The sequence below is a fragment of the Monodon monoceros genome, unplaced genomic scaffold (assembly GCF_005190385.1).
Source record: "Monodon monoceros isolate NGI ecotype Baffin Bay Population unplaced genomic scaffold, NGI_Narwhal_1 Super_Scaffold_22, whole genome shotgun sequence".
Lineage (NCBI taxonomy): Eukaryota > Metazoa > Chordata > Mammalia > Artiodactyla > Monodontidae > Monodon > Monodon monoceros.
The window spans coordinates 16,160,876-16,174,502 of record NW_021703779.1 but is presented as its reverse complement, the minus strand read 5'-3'; the positions used below and the strand labels follow the sequence as shown (position 1 = coordinate 16,174,502).

Genomic DNA, 13,627 nt, shown 5'->3' with positions numbered 1-13,627 from the left:
TCTGGTATTGAAGGGGAGCTAGAAATAAGTGAGGGGAAAGACAGTGAGGTGGAGAGAACAGAACTGGTAGGAGAACTTCTCTGGAATGCTAAGCACCTCATCAGAACTGGAGAAACTGTGCACCAGGCACATTCCGGACACTTGCAGATGACTGATTTTCTGATGATTGACTGAAGTGAGAATTAAAACCACCTAAGAAGATGCAGGTCAGGATTCTCCTTTCTCCCCCACTGAATTCCAACACTGGCACAACCCTACCCTACAAATAAATATAACAGAACCCATTTACTTTGCTGGTGGTTATGATGAAAATAACACTTGCATTTGAAACTGAGCCATATCTGAATCTTACACCATGAATTCATGTCTGGGAGACATGATCTGACCTTTAGTATAATGAAGGAGAAAACATGGAACACAAGGAGGCATGTTTTATAAGGAGGGGATTAACTTTTAAATTCCTACATGAGATGCAAGTCATTTACAGCCAAAATTACCCCAGGAAAACCTTCTAAATTACTCTTAAAGCATAGTATACATGATTTTGTATATAAAACCCTATACAGACATATGGATGTGTGAATATTTTATGTATGTGATATGTAGAACATATGATAAATTATATGAAACTAAAATTTTATACTCTTTTCTCCTTTTTGCCATATGTATATAGTTGAAATTTACATAAGTTAAATGTACATATGATGGGACCCTGTTAAACTAGAATAAGCACTGGCCATGGAGTTAGCTCTTCAAGTGTCACCTATGTCACCATGGAACCTATTGGGGCCTTAGCTGACTCCTCAGTGAAATGAGGAAGATATAGCTAACATTCATTTTTCTTTGGTTCAAGGTCATAAGGGGTCAAAAGGGGTATCAATTTTGTAGAAGGGAGCTTCTTCAGAACCATCCATTCAATGAGTTCTGCATTTCTTTTCTCTGTCCAGAATTCATTCATTCATAAACTTTACAGAGACTGTGACGACAATATAGGTTTAATTCTGAGGCTCACAAGCAAAAAATGCTATAAAAGTCACTTTGTTGGTGAAACAAATTCCTCAGCAGAGACAATCTCTTTCCTCTCAACAACATCCTCTCCACTGAAATGCAAGGGCCTTTGGGAGTGCATGAAAGAATAAGTATTTACAACACTCCTTCCTGAAAATTTTCAAACCAAAGATTGGAAAGGTTTTTACTGAATGACAACTTTTGTATGACCTGGTCAACAAAAATCTATTTGTGTCTCAGCCTTTACACCTCCTAAATCCAAAATAAATCCTGCAAGTGTCCCATGCTTGCCTACAGTTTTAAGTAATCCAGTTTTCAAAAGTATGCTTTTGGGGAGAGATAATAGCTCTGAAAGATGTATCTAAACGCTTCTCTTCTAAGACACTAACACTGTAGATTCACTTTTGTATTTTCCCTTAGTTATGTGTCCTCCTTCCAGCTTTTGAATATGTCGTCTTAAAAGCTGTGCTCAGTCCAAACCTTCCAGCCAAGTACCTAGATGGCTTTAGATACCTACTCCTTGCCTACCCACCGCCTCATTGGATGAGGGGAGACTAGAGTAGTTCATTACTTTTTTGAGATCTCCCATCACACTTTTTTTTTTTTTTTTGCGGTACGCAGGCCTCTCACTGTTGTGGCCTCTCCCGTTGCGGAGCACAGGCTCCGGACGCGCAGGCTCAGTGGCCATGGCTCACAGGCCCAGCCGCTCCACGGCATGTGGGATCTTCCCGGACCGGGGCACGAACCCGTGTGCCCTGCATTGGCAGGCGGACTCTCAACTACTGCGCCAACAGGGAAGCCGTCTCCTATCACTCTTAAATCATCTTTCCCTTCAGAAAAAGAGCATGGGCATTAAAGTCAGACCTGGGATCAAATCCTGCTCTATCATTCAGTGACTAGCCAAGTGACTACAAAAAAGCCATTTCACTCTTGGGAGCCTTCTCAATGAAGCTGACTACCCTATTTAAAATTGCACCTCTGTCCCCTACCTCCAGTTCTCTGTTTCCCCTAACCTTGTTCTAGTTTTAATTTTTTCCATAGAACTTCTCACTTAACATAGTTACTTGGTATTGTTATATAATTATATATGTAATATTACATAAATAACTTCATATATACATATTATTTAGCTCCTCCCCCTAAAACATAAACTCCATGAGGGAATATATCTTAGGTCACTTACTTTCTCAAAAGCTTAGAACAGTGCCTGACACATAGTAGATACTCAATAAATTTTACTTGTTAAGTGGATTAAGAGAAGGGAGTCACTCAGGACATAAATAATTAAAATTATTTTTTAAACCTTTCTGGTCTCTTTGTTGTTTCAAGTCTGTCCTGAAAGAAGAGGTCACGCTTGTCTCTATACGACGACTCAGCTATGAATACATACATCCCCCACATCTCAGGGAAGATAAGATAAAATTTAAATTACAGCACTCTGCCAAGAATCATGCACTTCCATGAGTATGGAACAAATAGCCTACGATCTTTACTGCAACACAGCTCACAGATATTAAGAAATAAAGTAATTGTGAAATCTGTTTTTATCTGGAAATTTCAACTCTAGCTAACTAAAGTGTGCATGTCCATGACATACCAGGAAATGAGGAAAGAAAATTAAAGGTACAACTGAAATTATTAAAATATTGGGAATGAGATTCTGGTCAATTTTACCCTGTGTCAGCTCCAGTCATGTACACTGAGTCTGTAAGATGCCTCATCTACATTGTTAGGGTGAGGGGAGGTTCTATTACAGAATAATGACCACCAGTTTCCTCCCTCCCACTTCTTAAGGCTCCATCTCTCTACAATTCTAATTCATCCAAGCTTCCAGACTCCCTGATTTTCTTCTTGTGCAACTCCAATCTTTTTGGCATCATCCTTTTTATTCACTATAACCTTTGGTCTTTGGAATTTGGATATCAAAATTTAAGGAGGCATCTTTTCCTACTTGCTATAGGATGCCTCTTATACTTCTTTGATTTCTAAATACTTTGAATGCACAAGCCAGTGATGAATTCTATTTCTCTCTTATTACCTCTTCCTCTCTCTCTCTATCCTCCCGCCGCTCTTTCTCCTCATTGATTAGAGATTATTTTATATCAGAAATCACATTTTAGGGACTTCCCTGGCAGTCCAGTGGTTAAGACTCCACACTCAGGGTGTAGCTCGGGGTGTAGACTTAAGCAAACTAGTCCAGGGAAGCCACTAAACAAATAAATGAGCAAGAAAGCAAATAATAACAAGCCCTAGAGGAGCATGGAAATAATTAGAGTTACTATATTACCTAAAATATCCAGTTTTCAACAAAAAATTACAAGACATGCAAACACACACACACACACACACGGGAAAATAAGCAGACAATTCAAATTGCCTTTGAGGGGATTAGAAGTTGACTTAGCAGACAAGGATTTCAAACCAATTATTATAAATATTATATTAAAACACACCTATATATATATAACACTTCACTGAACAAGAACAGAATACATTTTCTTCTCAAGAGCACATGGAGCATTTTCCAAGATAGACCATATGCTAGAGCACTAAAAAAAAAGCCTCAACAAGTTTTAAAAGGATTTAAATCATGCTAAGTATGGTCTCCAACCACAAGTGAATTCAAGCAGAAATAATTAAGAGAAGGAAATATGGGAAATGCACAAATATACAGAAATTAAACAACATATTCCTAAAAAACATATAGGTTAAAGAAGAAATCACCAGAGAAATTAGAAAATACTTTGAGATGATTGAAAACTAAAGCACAATACAGCAAAACTTACAAGATGGAGCTAAAGCAGTACTTAAGGGAAACGTACAGCTTCATTAGCAAAGGAAAAAGAGTTCAAATCAATGACACTACCTCTCACCTTAGGAAACTAGAAAAAGAAGAGCAAAATAAATCTAAATCAGAAGGAAGGAAATAATAAAGATTAGAGCAGAAATAAGTGAAGGAGAGAATAAAAAACAATAGAGAAAAGTCAATAAAACCCAAAGTTGATTCTTTGAAAAGACCAATAAAATTGACAAACCTTAGCGAGACCGACCAAGACAAAAAGAGACTCAAATTACTAAAATCAGAAATGAAAGAGGAGACATCACTACCAACCTTGCAGATATTAAAAAAAAAATTTTTAATATATATATATATTTCACATATATGTATATATTACAAACAACTTTAGGCCAACAAATTAGATAAATTAGATGAAATGGACAAATTTCAAGGAAGATACAAGCTATCAAGGATACCAAGATACAAACTACTCAAGAAGAAGTAGAAAATCTGAATAGAACTATAGCAAGAAAGAAGACTGAATTAGTAATTTTTAAACTGCCTACAAAGAAAAAAGCCTTGAAAAGTATCAAAGTGAAGCCAGCAACATACAAAATGGATTATACACCATGACCAAGTCGGATTTATCCCAGAAATGTAAGGTTGGTTTAACATCTGAAATCAACCAATGTAATACACCACATTAGTAGAATAAAGGACAAACAATACATGATCATCCTAATAGATACCGAAAAGCACTGACAAAGTCCAACACTCTTTCATAGTAAAAACACTCAAGAAAGTAGGCACAGAAGAGAAATTCCTCAATCTGATGAAGGGTAGGTAATATACGGACAAACAGCTAATATACTTAATGGCAAAGACTGAATGCTTCCCTCTAATATTAGGAATTAGACAATGATGTCTACTCTCACCACTTCTACTTTTCAACACTGTACTAGAGGTTCTAGACAGGGCAATGAAGCAAGAAAAAGAAATAAAAGGGGCTTCCTTGGTGGCGCAGTGGTTGAGAGTCCGCCTGCCGATGCAGGGGACATGGGTTTGTGACCCGGTCTGGGAAGATCCCACATGCCGCGGAGCGGCTGGGCCCGTGAGCCATGGCCGCTGAGCCTGTGCGTCCGGAGCCTGTGCTCCACAACGGGAGAGGCCACAACAGTGAGAGGCCCGCGTACAGAAAAAAAAAAGAAGAAGAAATCAAAGGCTGCTTGATTGGAAAGGAAGAAGCAAAACTATCTTTATTCACAGATAACATGCTCTTGTTTATACAAAGTCCCAAGGAATCCACTAAAAACCATTAGAATGAACAAACAAGTTTATCAAGGTTCACAACATGAGATCAGTATACAAAAGTCAATGTATACCAGAAATGAACAATCCAAAATGCAATTAAGAAAACAATTCTATTTACAATAGCATCAAAAATATTTGGGAATAAACTAGGAATAACTTTAACAAGTGCCTCACTGTACATGATTACAAAACACTGCTGAAATTAAAGATCTAAACAAATGGAAAGACATCCCACCTTCATGAAATTAAAGATATAATATTGTTAAGATTGCAATAGTAACTAAATTGATCCACGGATTCAAGGCAAACCCTACCAAAATCCCAGCTCTTTGTGGGTAGAAATTGGCAAGCTGATTCTAAAGTTCATATGGAAATTCAAGGGACCCAGAATAATCAAAATAATCTTGAAAAAGAAGAATAAAGGTGGAGAACTCACACTTCCCAGTTTCAAAACTTTCTACAAAGTTATAGTAATCAAAACTGTGTAGTAATGATAAAAAGATAGACATATAGATCATGGAATAGAATTAAGAGTCTAGAAATAAACCTTCATATTTACAGTCAATTGATTTTTCGTAAGGGTGTCAAGAAAATTCAAGGAGAGGAAGTCTTTTTAACAAATGGTGCTGCGATAATTGGATATCCACATGCAATAAAATCAATTTGGACACCTACCTCACACCATACACAAAAATTAACTCAAAATGGATTAGACACCTAGACGTAAGAACTAAAACTATAAAACTCTCAGAGGAAAACACAGAAATAAATCTTTATGATTTGGGGTTAGGCGATGGCTTCTTAGATACAACACCAAAAGCACAAAGCAAAAGCACTTCTTTTACTGTGACTGAGTAAAAGGAGCCAGAGACAAAAGATCACATACTGTATGAATCCATTTCTATAATATGTCCAGAATAGAGAAACCTATTAAGACCAAAAGGAGATTAGTGGTGGGACTTCCCTGGCGGCACAGTGGATAGGACTCCGTGCGCCCAGTGCAGGGGGCCCGGGTTTGGTCCCTGGTCAGGGGACTAGATCCCACATGCATGTTGCAACTAAGAGTCCACATGCCACAACTAAAAAGACTGTCAGCTGCAACTAAGGGGCCCATGTGCCACAACTAAGGAGCCCACCTGACGCAACTAAGACCTGGCACAACCAAATAAATAAATAATTTTTTTTTTTTAAAGAAAGGAGATTAGTGGTGGTCTAAGTGTGCAGGGATGGTGGTCGGGGGTGGGGAGAGAATGGGAAGTGACTGGTAATAGGTATGTCAAGTACCTTTTTCAGGTATGAAAATGTTCTAAAATTAGATTGTGGGGATAGTTGTACAATATCGTGAATATACCAAACCCAATGAACTATATACTTTAAATACCATTTAAATATGGTATTTGAATGATATTTCAATTAAGCTATTAAAAATATAGTAATGAATTTAGAGAGAAGGATATGATCTGCTTAGAAAGGTAAGTCACTTTTTGTATATTATTAGAACAACATCATCTATGCTGCATCTTCACTGCCACTTTAGTGAACAGTTTGATTACTTACCTGTTCCCATTCGTGCTTTGTTAATTGTTCAGAAAGGGATCCATTTGTTCTGATTCCCCGAGCTGTAATGGTTGTACCTACTTTATTTCCCTTCTCAGTAGCATGGTCTCCATCTATTGGAATTGGTGGCATCAGCACAGATTTCAACTACAAAACAAATTTATGCTTTAGCCAAACCCTGTGCTCAGGGTGCTGCATGTAGAAGCTTCAGCACTAGTTGCTATTCTGTCCATATTGTTGTGCCTTGACCCAATGGAAAACACATGGTCCCCTTTTCCATCTCACCTACCTCCTTCATCTTATTGATCAACTGATCTCTAAAAGTGGGGCTGTTAAGTTCTGTTTGTACATTTTTCAAAAAGAGATACTGTCCTAAGGGAAAGTTTCCCATTAGAGTTTCTAAAAGACCCCAGAGGCACAGATATCAGTAGAGATATGTTCTGTGGCGCCCTGACAGGAAAAAGAAGATGCTAAGGGAAAACTAGTCTCCCTCTGAGCCTTTATCTATACATGGGGCTAAGAGAGAGAGAGAACTAACAGGCCTAGAGTTCAGAAACACCTCAAGAGGATGGTTGCTTTTCCTTTTGCTGTGTTTTCCAGGAGAAATGAGAGAAAGTACATCTGTGCCTAGGAAAGTGCACAAAGGGGACATAAGTTGAAAACTTCGGAAGCCCTTCAACTTAAATGCACTGGGTTCTCAGTCTGACCTGCAAGCAATTGATTACATTCTCTAATCCTAGTAACAAAGGCAATGTATTTCTTTGGAAATAAAATATCTCTCTGATAGTACATCAATTACTATAATCCCTTCTACATTCCCTTACATAACTTGAGACTGTAATTTTATACTTGTTTCTTTGCAGTACCATACCTTTATACAAAACAATTTGAAATAATACTTCTGTTACATTGGTGACCTAAGTTCAGTGATGGACAATTCTCTGTGGTAGGCACTTAAGCTTCTTCTATAAACTAGGGTGTATATAAAATTTTACCTTTGTTTTTCAAAAATAAAATTGAACCTTATTCTGAGGTCCTGTCTCATTGAGATGGTTGGAGTTCAATTTCAGCTATTATTAGTGAGTTCACAGCCTACCCTCCCTGTCTCCCCACCAGCAGATGTCGCCAGGTCTTAGGCAGAGCGGAATATTCTGGGAGGACACTCTGGATGTGGCTCCACACAACTCACTTCTGATAAGGTCAACAGGCAGGGCAAAACCACATGGTCTCTTAAGTACATGTGGCTCCACCATTTTCAAGGCCACTTGGGATCAGGATACTTTGTCCAGCCCCTGCTAAGGTACCACATCATCATTTTCTCCTGGGGGTCCTACTAGCCATCCCTTCTCACAACCCCTGCCAAGGAGTTTGAAAAATACTAAACCAGAGTCTTAGTGTTATAGAGTCTTCCTTCTCTGTCCCTCTGCATTCACCCTCCTCCCCAACCTGCCTACCTTACAAAATACCTTTAATGAACCTAGAATGGAGGTTGTCATCAGGTTCCCCCAACCCTACCCCTCTCCTATTAACAATTATACCATAACAGCAGGTATCAACCAGGAAGCATGGTCACCCCTACACTTGGAGGGTCCAAACAGATGGGCAAGTGGGGGTTATAAAACTGAACTTGAAAACCTGTTTTTGTATCTCATCTGGTAGAGTTCCAAAGGCTTGAACCTACTACTTTCATTACAGTTCAATTACGTTTCACACAACAAGCACGTGCTACCAGTTCAACTTCACTCTAGGCAGGGTAGACAAAAAATACACAAGTCAAATTTCTACCTTTAAAGCCAGTCTTTTCAGTAGGTGGAACAATGATCCCCAAAGGGGGTGAAATTTGAGGTATCCTGGTAAAATTCCTGGCCCCAAAATTTCTCCCCAGGGTCTGTCTTGGTGACTGAAATTCAAACCTTAGTTTTAAGTATCAGGAAAAGGAGGAGAGAGTTGCAGAAGAGAGTTACGTTCAAAGCTTACTCTATGCCATTTTCTTCATCTAGGTAATTATATTTAATCAACAATTCAATACAGTAGGTATTTTTAGCTTCAATGTATACATGTGGAAACTGAGGCTTAGAAATCGTTGGCAGCTTGCCCAGTCACCCAGCCAGGAAGTGGCAGAAGCAGGATGTAATGGATGTAATGCTAGCTACATCTGTCTGATATCAGAGCTCCATGGTGTTTGCTAGGTTAAGGTGGCTCTCAATTTAGGGTCTCCACAGAGACAGTAATGGGCATTCCAGACACATGCTCTTAATATCTCAAATAGCCCTAGAGAGGCCAGGCTTCTCAGGCTAACCTCAGGAAAGGAAAAGTTTTCAATCTGATCATTTGGTACTGGATGCCATGGCTGATTAGCGCTGTTGTCACAGGGCAAGTGGTGGTGGACTGTTGCATTCCTGCCATGTGCTTGCCAATATTTGACTGAAAGAAACATCATGTTCCCTTGCTCCTGGCTAGAATCATATCCACTCATTATGTTAACAGTGACTACCCCATGTTGATTGAAACGTCTTATTGGCTTGACTGTTTGCTGATATTATAAGAAAGGTGCTTTAAACTAGGTACCTTAAAATTTACTGCAACTGGGATACTTTTGAGAGTAAAGGGATGTGCTATTAATAACTACACCAAGACAACAGGTGTAAACCAGGAAGTATGGTCATCACTGGGTGAGGCTGGGGACTGGGGTATGTAAAATCACCACAGAATGAGGAAAGGGGTTGTAAAAAGATTTTTTTCCAGTTTTATCTTACACTTGCCCTACTTTGGTCTTAAACCTCTTAGGAGATATTCAACAAACATTAATTAATACTTAACTACATCTTGGTGCTGGGGTTGTATCAGTGAACTAGAGAAGCAGGGGAGGATGGTAAACAAACAGTACTACAACTGCTTATTTAATTTTGGTAACTTTTATGAAGGATATGTACAAGGGGCTTGAAAGCACACAGAAGGGGACCTGATCTAGTGTGGAGGTCATGGATGACTTTCCAGAGGAGGGGTGTATATTTAAGCTGAAATTAAAAGGATGAGAAGGAGTTAGCAACAATATTATCATTCATATGTGTATAAAGGCATAAGGGCTCTAAAAACTCAAGGTGGGACTTCCCTGGTGGTCCAGTGGTTAAGAATCTGTTTTGCAATGCAGGCGATGCCAGTTCGATCTCTGGTCGGGGAACTAAGATCTCATGTGCTGCGGGGCAACTAAGCTCACACGCCACAACTACAGAGCCCACATGCCGCAACTACAAAGCCCACGCACTCCGGAGCCCGCGTGCCACAGCTAAGACCCGACGCGGCCAAAAATAAATAAATAAATATTAAAAAAAAAAAACTCAAGGTGAACAGGAATCACATTTCTGTCCATATCAAATTAAATTCTAGCTCTAGACCCCACTTGCTTAGATTGGTTGGAAGTCGATTATCAGTCCTGAGGAGTAAGGGTTTAGGTTTCTCACTAGGACCGTACAAGATCACCTGGCTCCAGAGCTGCCACTGGTCCTCATGCCCACCTGGCACCCCGTCTACCCCCTAGTCTGGGAGTGTTGGCTGGGCTCTGGTACAGGCGGAAGACAATTGCAGTCACTCTGCAAGGCCCAGCCAAAGATGCTGTTCACTACGGCTGGGAGCTTCACAGGCCCCCCACACCCACTACCCTCAGAGTGTCAATACATATTCCTGCTCTGCTTCTGCTGTATTGAATATGATTGCTTAAGTTGAAATATTAAAATATTCCCCCCCAGATTACCCTGAGCCATTTGGAATATATAAGGGAAATCACACCAATTCAGAAATAAATTGCTGTATGATTCCATTTCTATGAGGCACCTAGAGCAGTCAAATTCATAGAGACAGAAGACAGAATGCCAAGGGCTGGGGAAGGTAGAATGGGGAGTCTGTTTAATGGGTAGAGTTTCAGTCTGGGAAGATGAAAAGTTTTAGAAATGGATGGTGGTATCAGTAGTGATGGTTGCAGAACAATGTGAAAGTACTTAATGTCACTGAACTATACACTTAAAAATGGTTAAAGTGGTAAATTTTATGTTTTGTATATTTTACCACAACTTTAATTAATTAAGTAGAAATTTTAACTTTTCAAAAATCAGGATTTTTCACTTTTAGAAACTATACGAAATGCCGATATTTCCTCATTTTTCCACTTTCACCATGAATTTTTTTTCTTTTTTTTTTGCGGTACGCGGGCCTCTCACTGTTGTGGCCTCTCCCATTGCGGAGCACAGGCTCCAGACGCGCAGGCTCAGTGGCCATGGCTCACGGACCCAGCCTCTCCGCGGCATGTGGGATCTTCCTGGACCGGGGCACGAACCGGTGTCCCCTGCATCGGCAGGCGGACTCTCAACCACTGCGCCAGCAGGGAAGCCCTCACCAGGAATTTTTAACAATGCATTTTCCATATATAGAAGTTATCCATTTAGTTCCTTATCATGCAATCATAGATTTTCTTAAAATTTGTACTAATCTTTTCAGAGTTACAGCAACCACTAAAACATGAATCAATACAAAATAATAAATGAAGGGAGGTACGTATCCCTTTATAAATCTCTGAGACAACTTTCATGCAAACACTGCTTCTTACTTTGTTTCTTTCTATATGGTGGAGTAAATTCAAGTCTGTGGACTCTGATATCCCTCCGTGTATGACCAGGATTTCATTGTCAATGATTGTACCAATTGGGAGCCAGGTATAGATGTCTTCCAAGACTTGTAAGATTTTTTTCCCATGTAGCTGTAAGTAAGAGCTTGAGTAAGTTTGTTTTTCTGATAGTTCAAGTTTATTGAATAGTCCCAACATATGGACAAAACCCCACAGTTTTCATGCCACCCAAAGAAGGTCAGGATGGAATCACTAACCAACAAGCATGCATTAATCATGTCTTTTTAGTCTGTATTTTTGATACTTTGACATTTTGGTGCCTTGCTGACCCTTGAGAAGGGACTGCCCCTCCCAGGGCTAGTTAATTCCTAGAGATAGTAAAGGACTTGCCTTTTGTATGTAAATGAGGCTACCTTTCATATGCAAACCAAACTATCCAGAGCCTATCCTCCCAACTAGTCCTTTATGGAATTCTCACACCCAGGGTCACTCACTATTCTCAGCTCCAGTCACCCCAGGGCCAGATACCAGACAACCTTGGACAAGCCCTAAGCCCCAGAGCCTGCTAAAACTATTCAAACTAGCCAATCCTAAACCTGTTTACAATGCCTCACCCATTTCTTCCCAAGGAAACCACAATAAAGGCTTTTGTCCATGTCAAGGAAACCACAATAAAGGCTCTTGTACATGTTTGCCTGCATTCCCTCCGCCTCTGACTGACCCCCGGAGTGCTTCCCCATGTGGCCGCCGGGTGTGGTGTGCCATGCCTCCAGTTTCTAAGGAACTGTGAGTAAAAACCTTTTCCTTCATGACAGTCATTTCCATGTCTGCATGTTTTACCATACCTGAGTAGAACAAATCCCAGGTACCTTTAAAACAATGGAATATGTTTGTATCTATGCTAGAACTTACACAGAAGTCACAATGAAAAAGCTTGTGTCTAGAAAGAAAAACATGTCTTCACTATGGCCAGGGCTTCCTTTTGTGCTTTTATATTATTGGCATGAATTCTGACTAGTTCTCCCCTCACCCTTCTTGAAGCTTTTTTTTTTTTAACTTCTATGTATAAACAGCAAAGAAAATGCAAAAAAAAAAGAGCCTTACCTTATATTTATGCAAAACTTCGTTTGTGAAGCCATACCTGAAAAAAAAACAATGGGATTTCAACTCTTTCATTGAATGTTGAGAACTCCTATTTACATGAGTCAAGTCATGCAAAAAAGGGAGCCCTTGCCATCTCGCTACCACAAGTATCAAGAACTCAAGAAACTAGACTTTATTTGGAATGATTACTTATCCAAGACTTTGCTAGGCACGATGGGAAAGAACAAAAGCAGCAGATGACATTGTCCCTATCCTCAAGAAGCTTAGGGAAAAGAAGATACATTTTCATGAAACAATTACAGGACAACTTAAGAAATACATGGTATGCACAGGTGTGTAAGTACTGTAAGTATTCAGAGATGTGTGCTGTGGCCACTGGGGGACAGTGTGTGGGAGAATGCTTTTCATTTAGATAGAATTTCTCAGACATCCCATACCTTATAGTAAATGAATGATCAGGGGGCAAAAAGACTGAATAAAGACAAAGAAAAGCCTAGAAGATAACAAGTTGGCTCTTTATACTCTCTGATAAAGTTCATGTAATGGTATTGAGGGTTTTAATAGAAAGTGTCAGGAATTTTAATGCCTGAATAGCAGTCACTAAGGGAGAATTAATGATGAAAATTTTTTTTCAATTACTTTCCTTGCCTTAGGATAATAATATATACCTTTAACACCTTTAACACAGTGAAGTCAGAGCACAGCATACTCACTCCAGGTTTCCATGCAAATCATATCATGTGAAGCTTCTACAGGGTAACGTTATGTTTTCCAAGATGAACTCAGCCCTGCCTACTCAACAGCACCTCGAATCAGCTTACCCCAAACTGAACTCATCCTTCTCCCTCACCCCAACTTTCTCCACTTATCATGTTCCTAATAAAAGTGATCTTGCAAATTCAAGCTAGGAACCTGGAGGTCATCCCTAATTCTCTCTCCTTTCAAGTCCCCAATATCACGTTACCAAGCCTTAACTCATTGCCTAAACTTCCTCCTGAATATATCTACTGCTTTGGGTCTCCATCTTTACCACCCAAGTCTAAGTGAGACTCCATCATCTATCTCTTCAACTACTTCCTAATTGGCCTCCCCATATCAATTCTTGTCCCCCTCCAAACTAATCTTCCTGCTGCATTTTAAAACACAAATTGTATAATACTCTTCAATGATTTTCTCTTGTCCCCAGGAGAAAGCCCAAATTTCTTTGCAATCATTTCTTACGTCTCCAGCCCCATCAGGTAGCATCCTGT

General features: G+C 39.6%; 1 protein-coding gene across 1 annotated transcript in view; it reads right to left on the bottom strand.

Moving 5' to 3' along the window:
• The window catches only part of PPEF1 (protein phosphatase with EF-hand domain 1), a 139,509-nt gene that overhangs the window by 25,627 nt on the left and 100,255 nt on the right, over positions 1 to 13,627 (bottom strand). The window contains exons 7-9 of the mRNA XM_029241259.1: positions 12,378 to 12,414; positions 11,256 to 11,405; positions 6,656 to 6,802 (exon numbers count right to left, since the gene is read on the bottom strand). Coding sequence (XP_029097092.1) covers positions 6,656 to 6,802; positions 11,256 to 11,405; positions 12,378 to 12,414 — 334 coding nt within the window. The remainder of the gene's footprint in view (positions 1 to 6,655; positions 6,803 to 11,255; positions 11,406 to 12,377; positions 12,415 to 13,627) is intronic.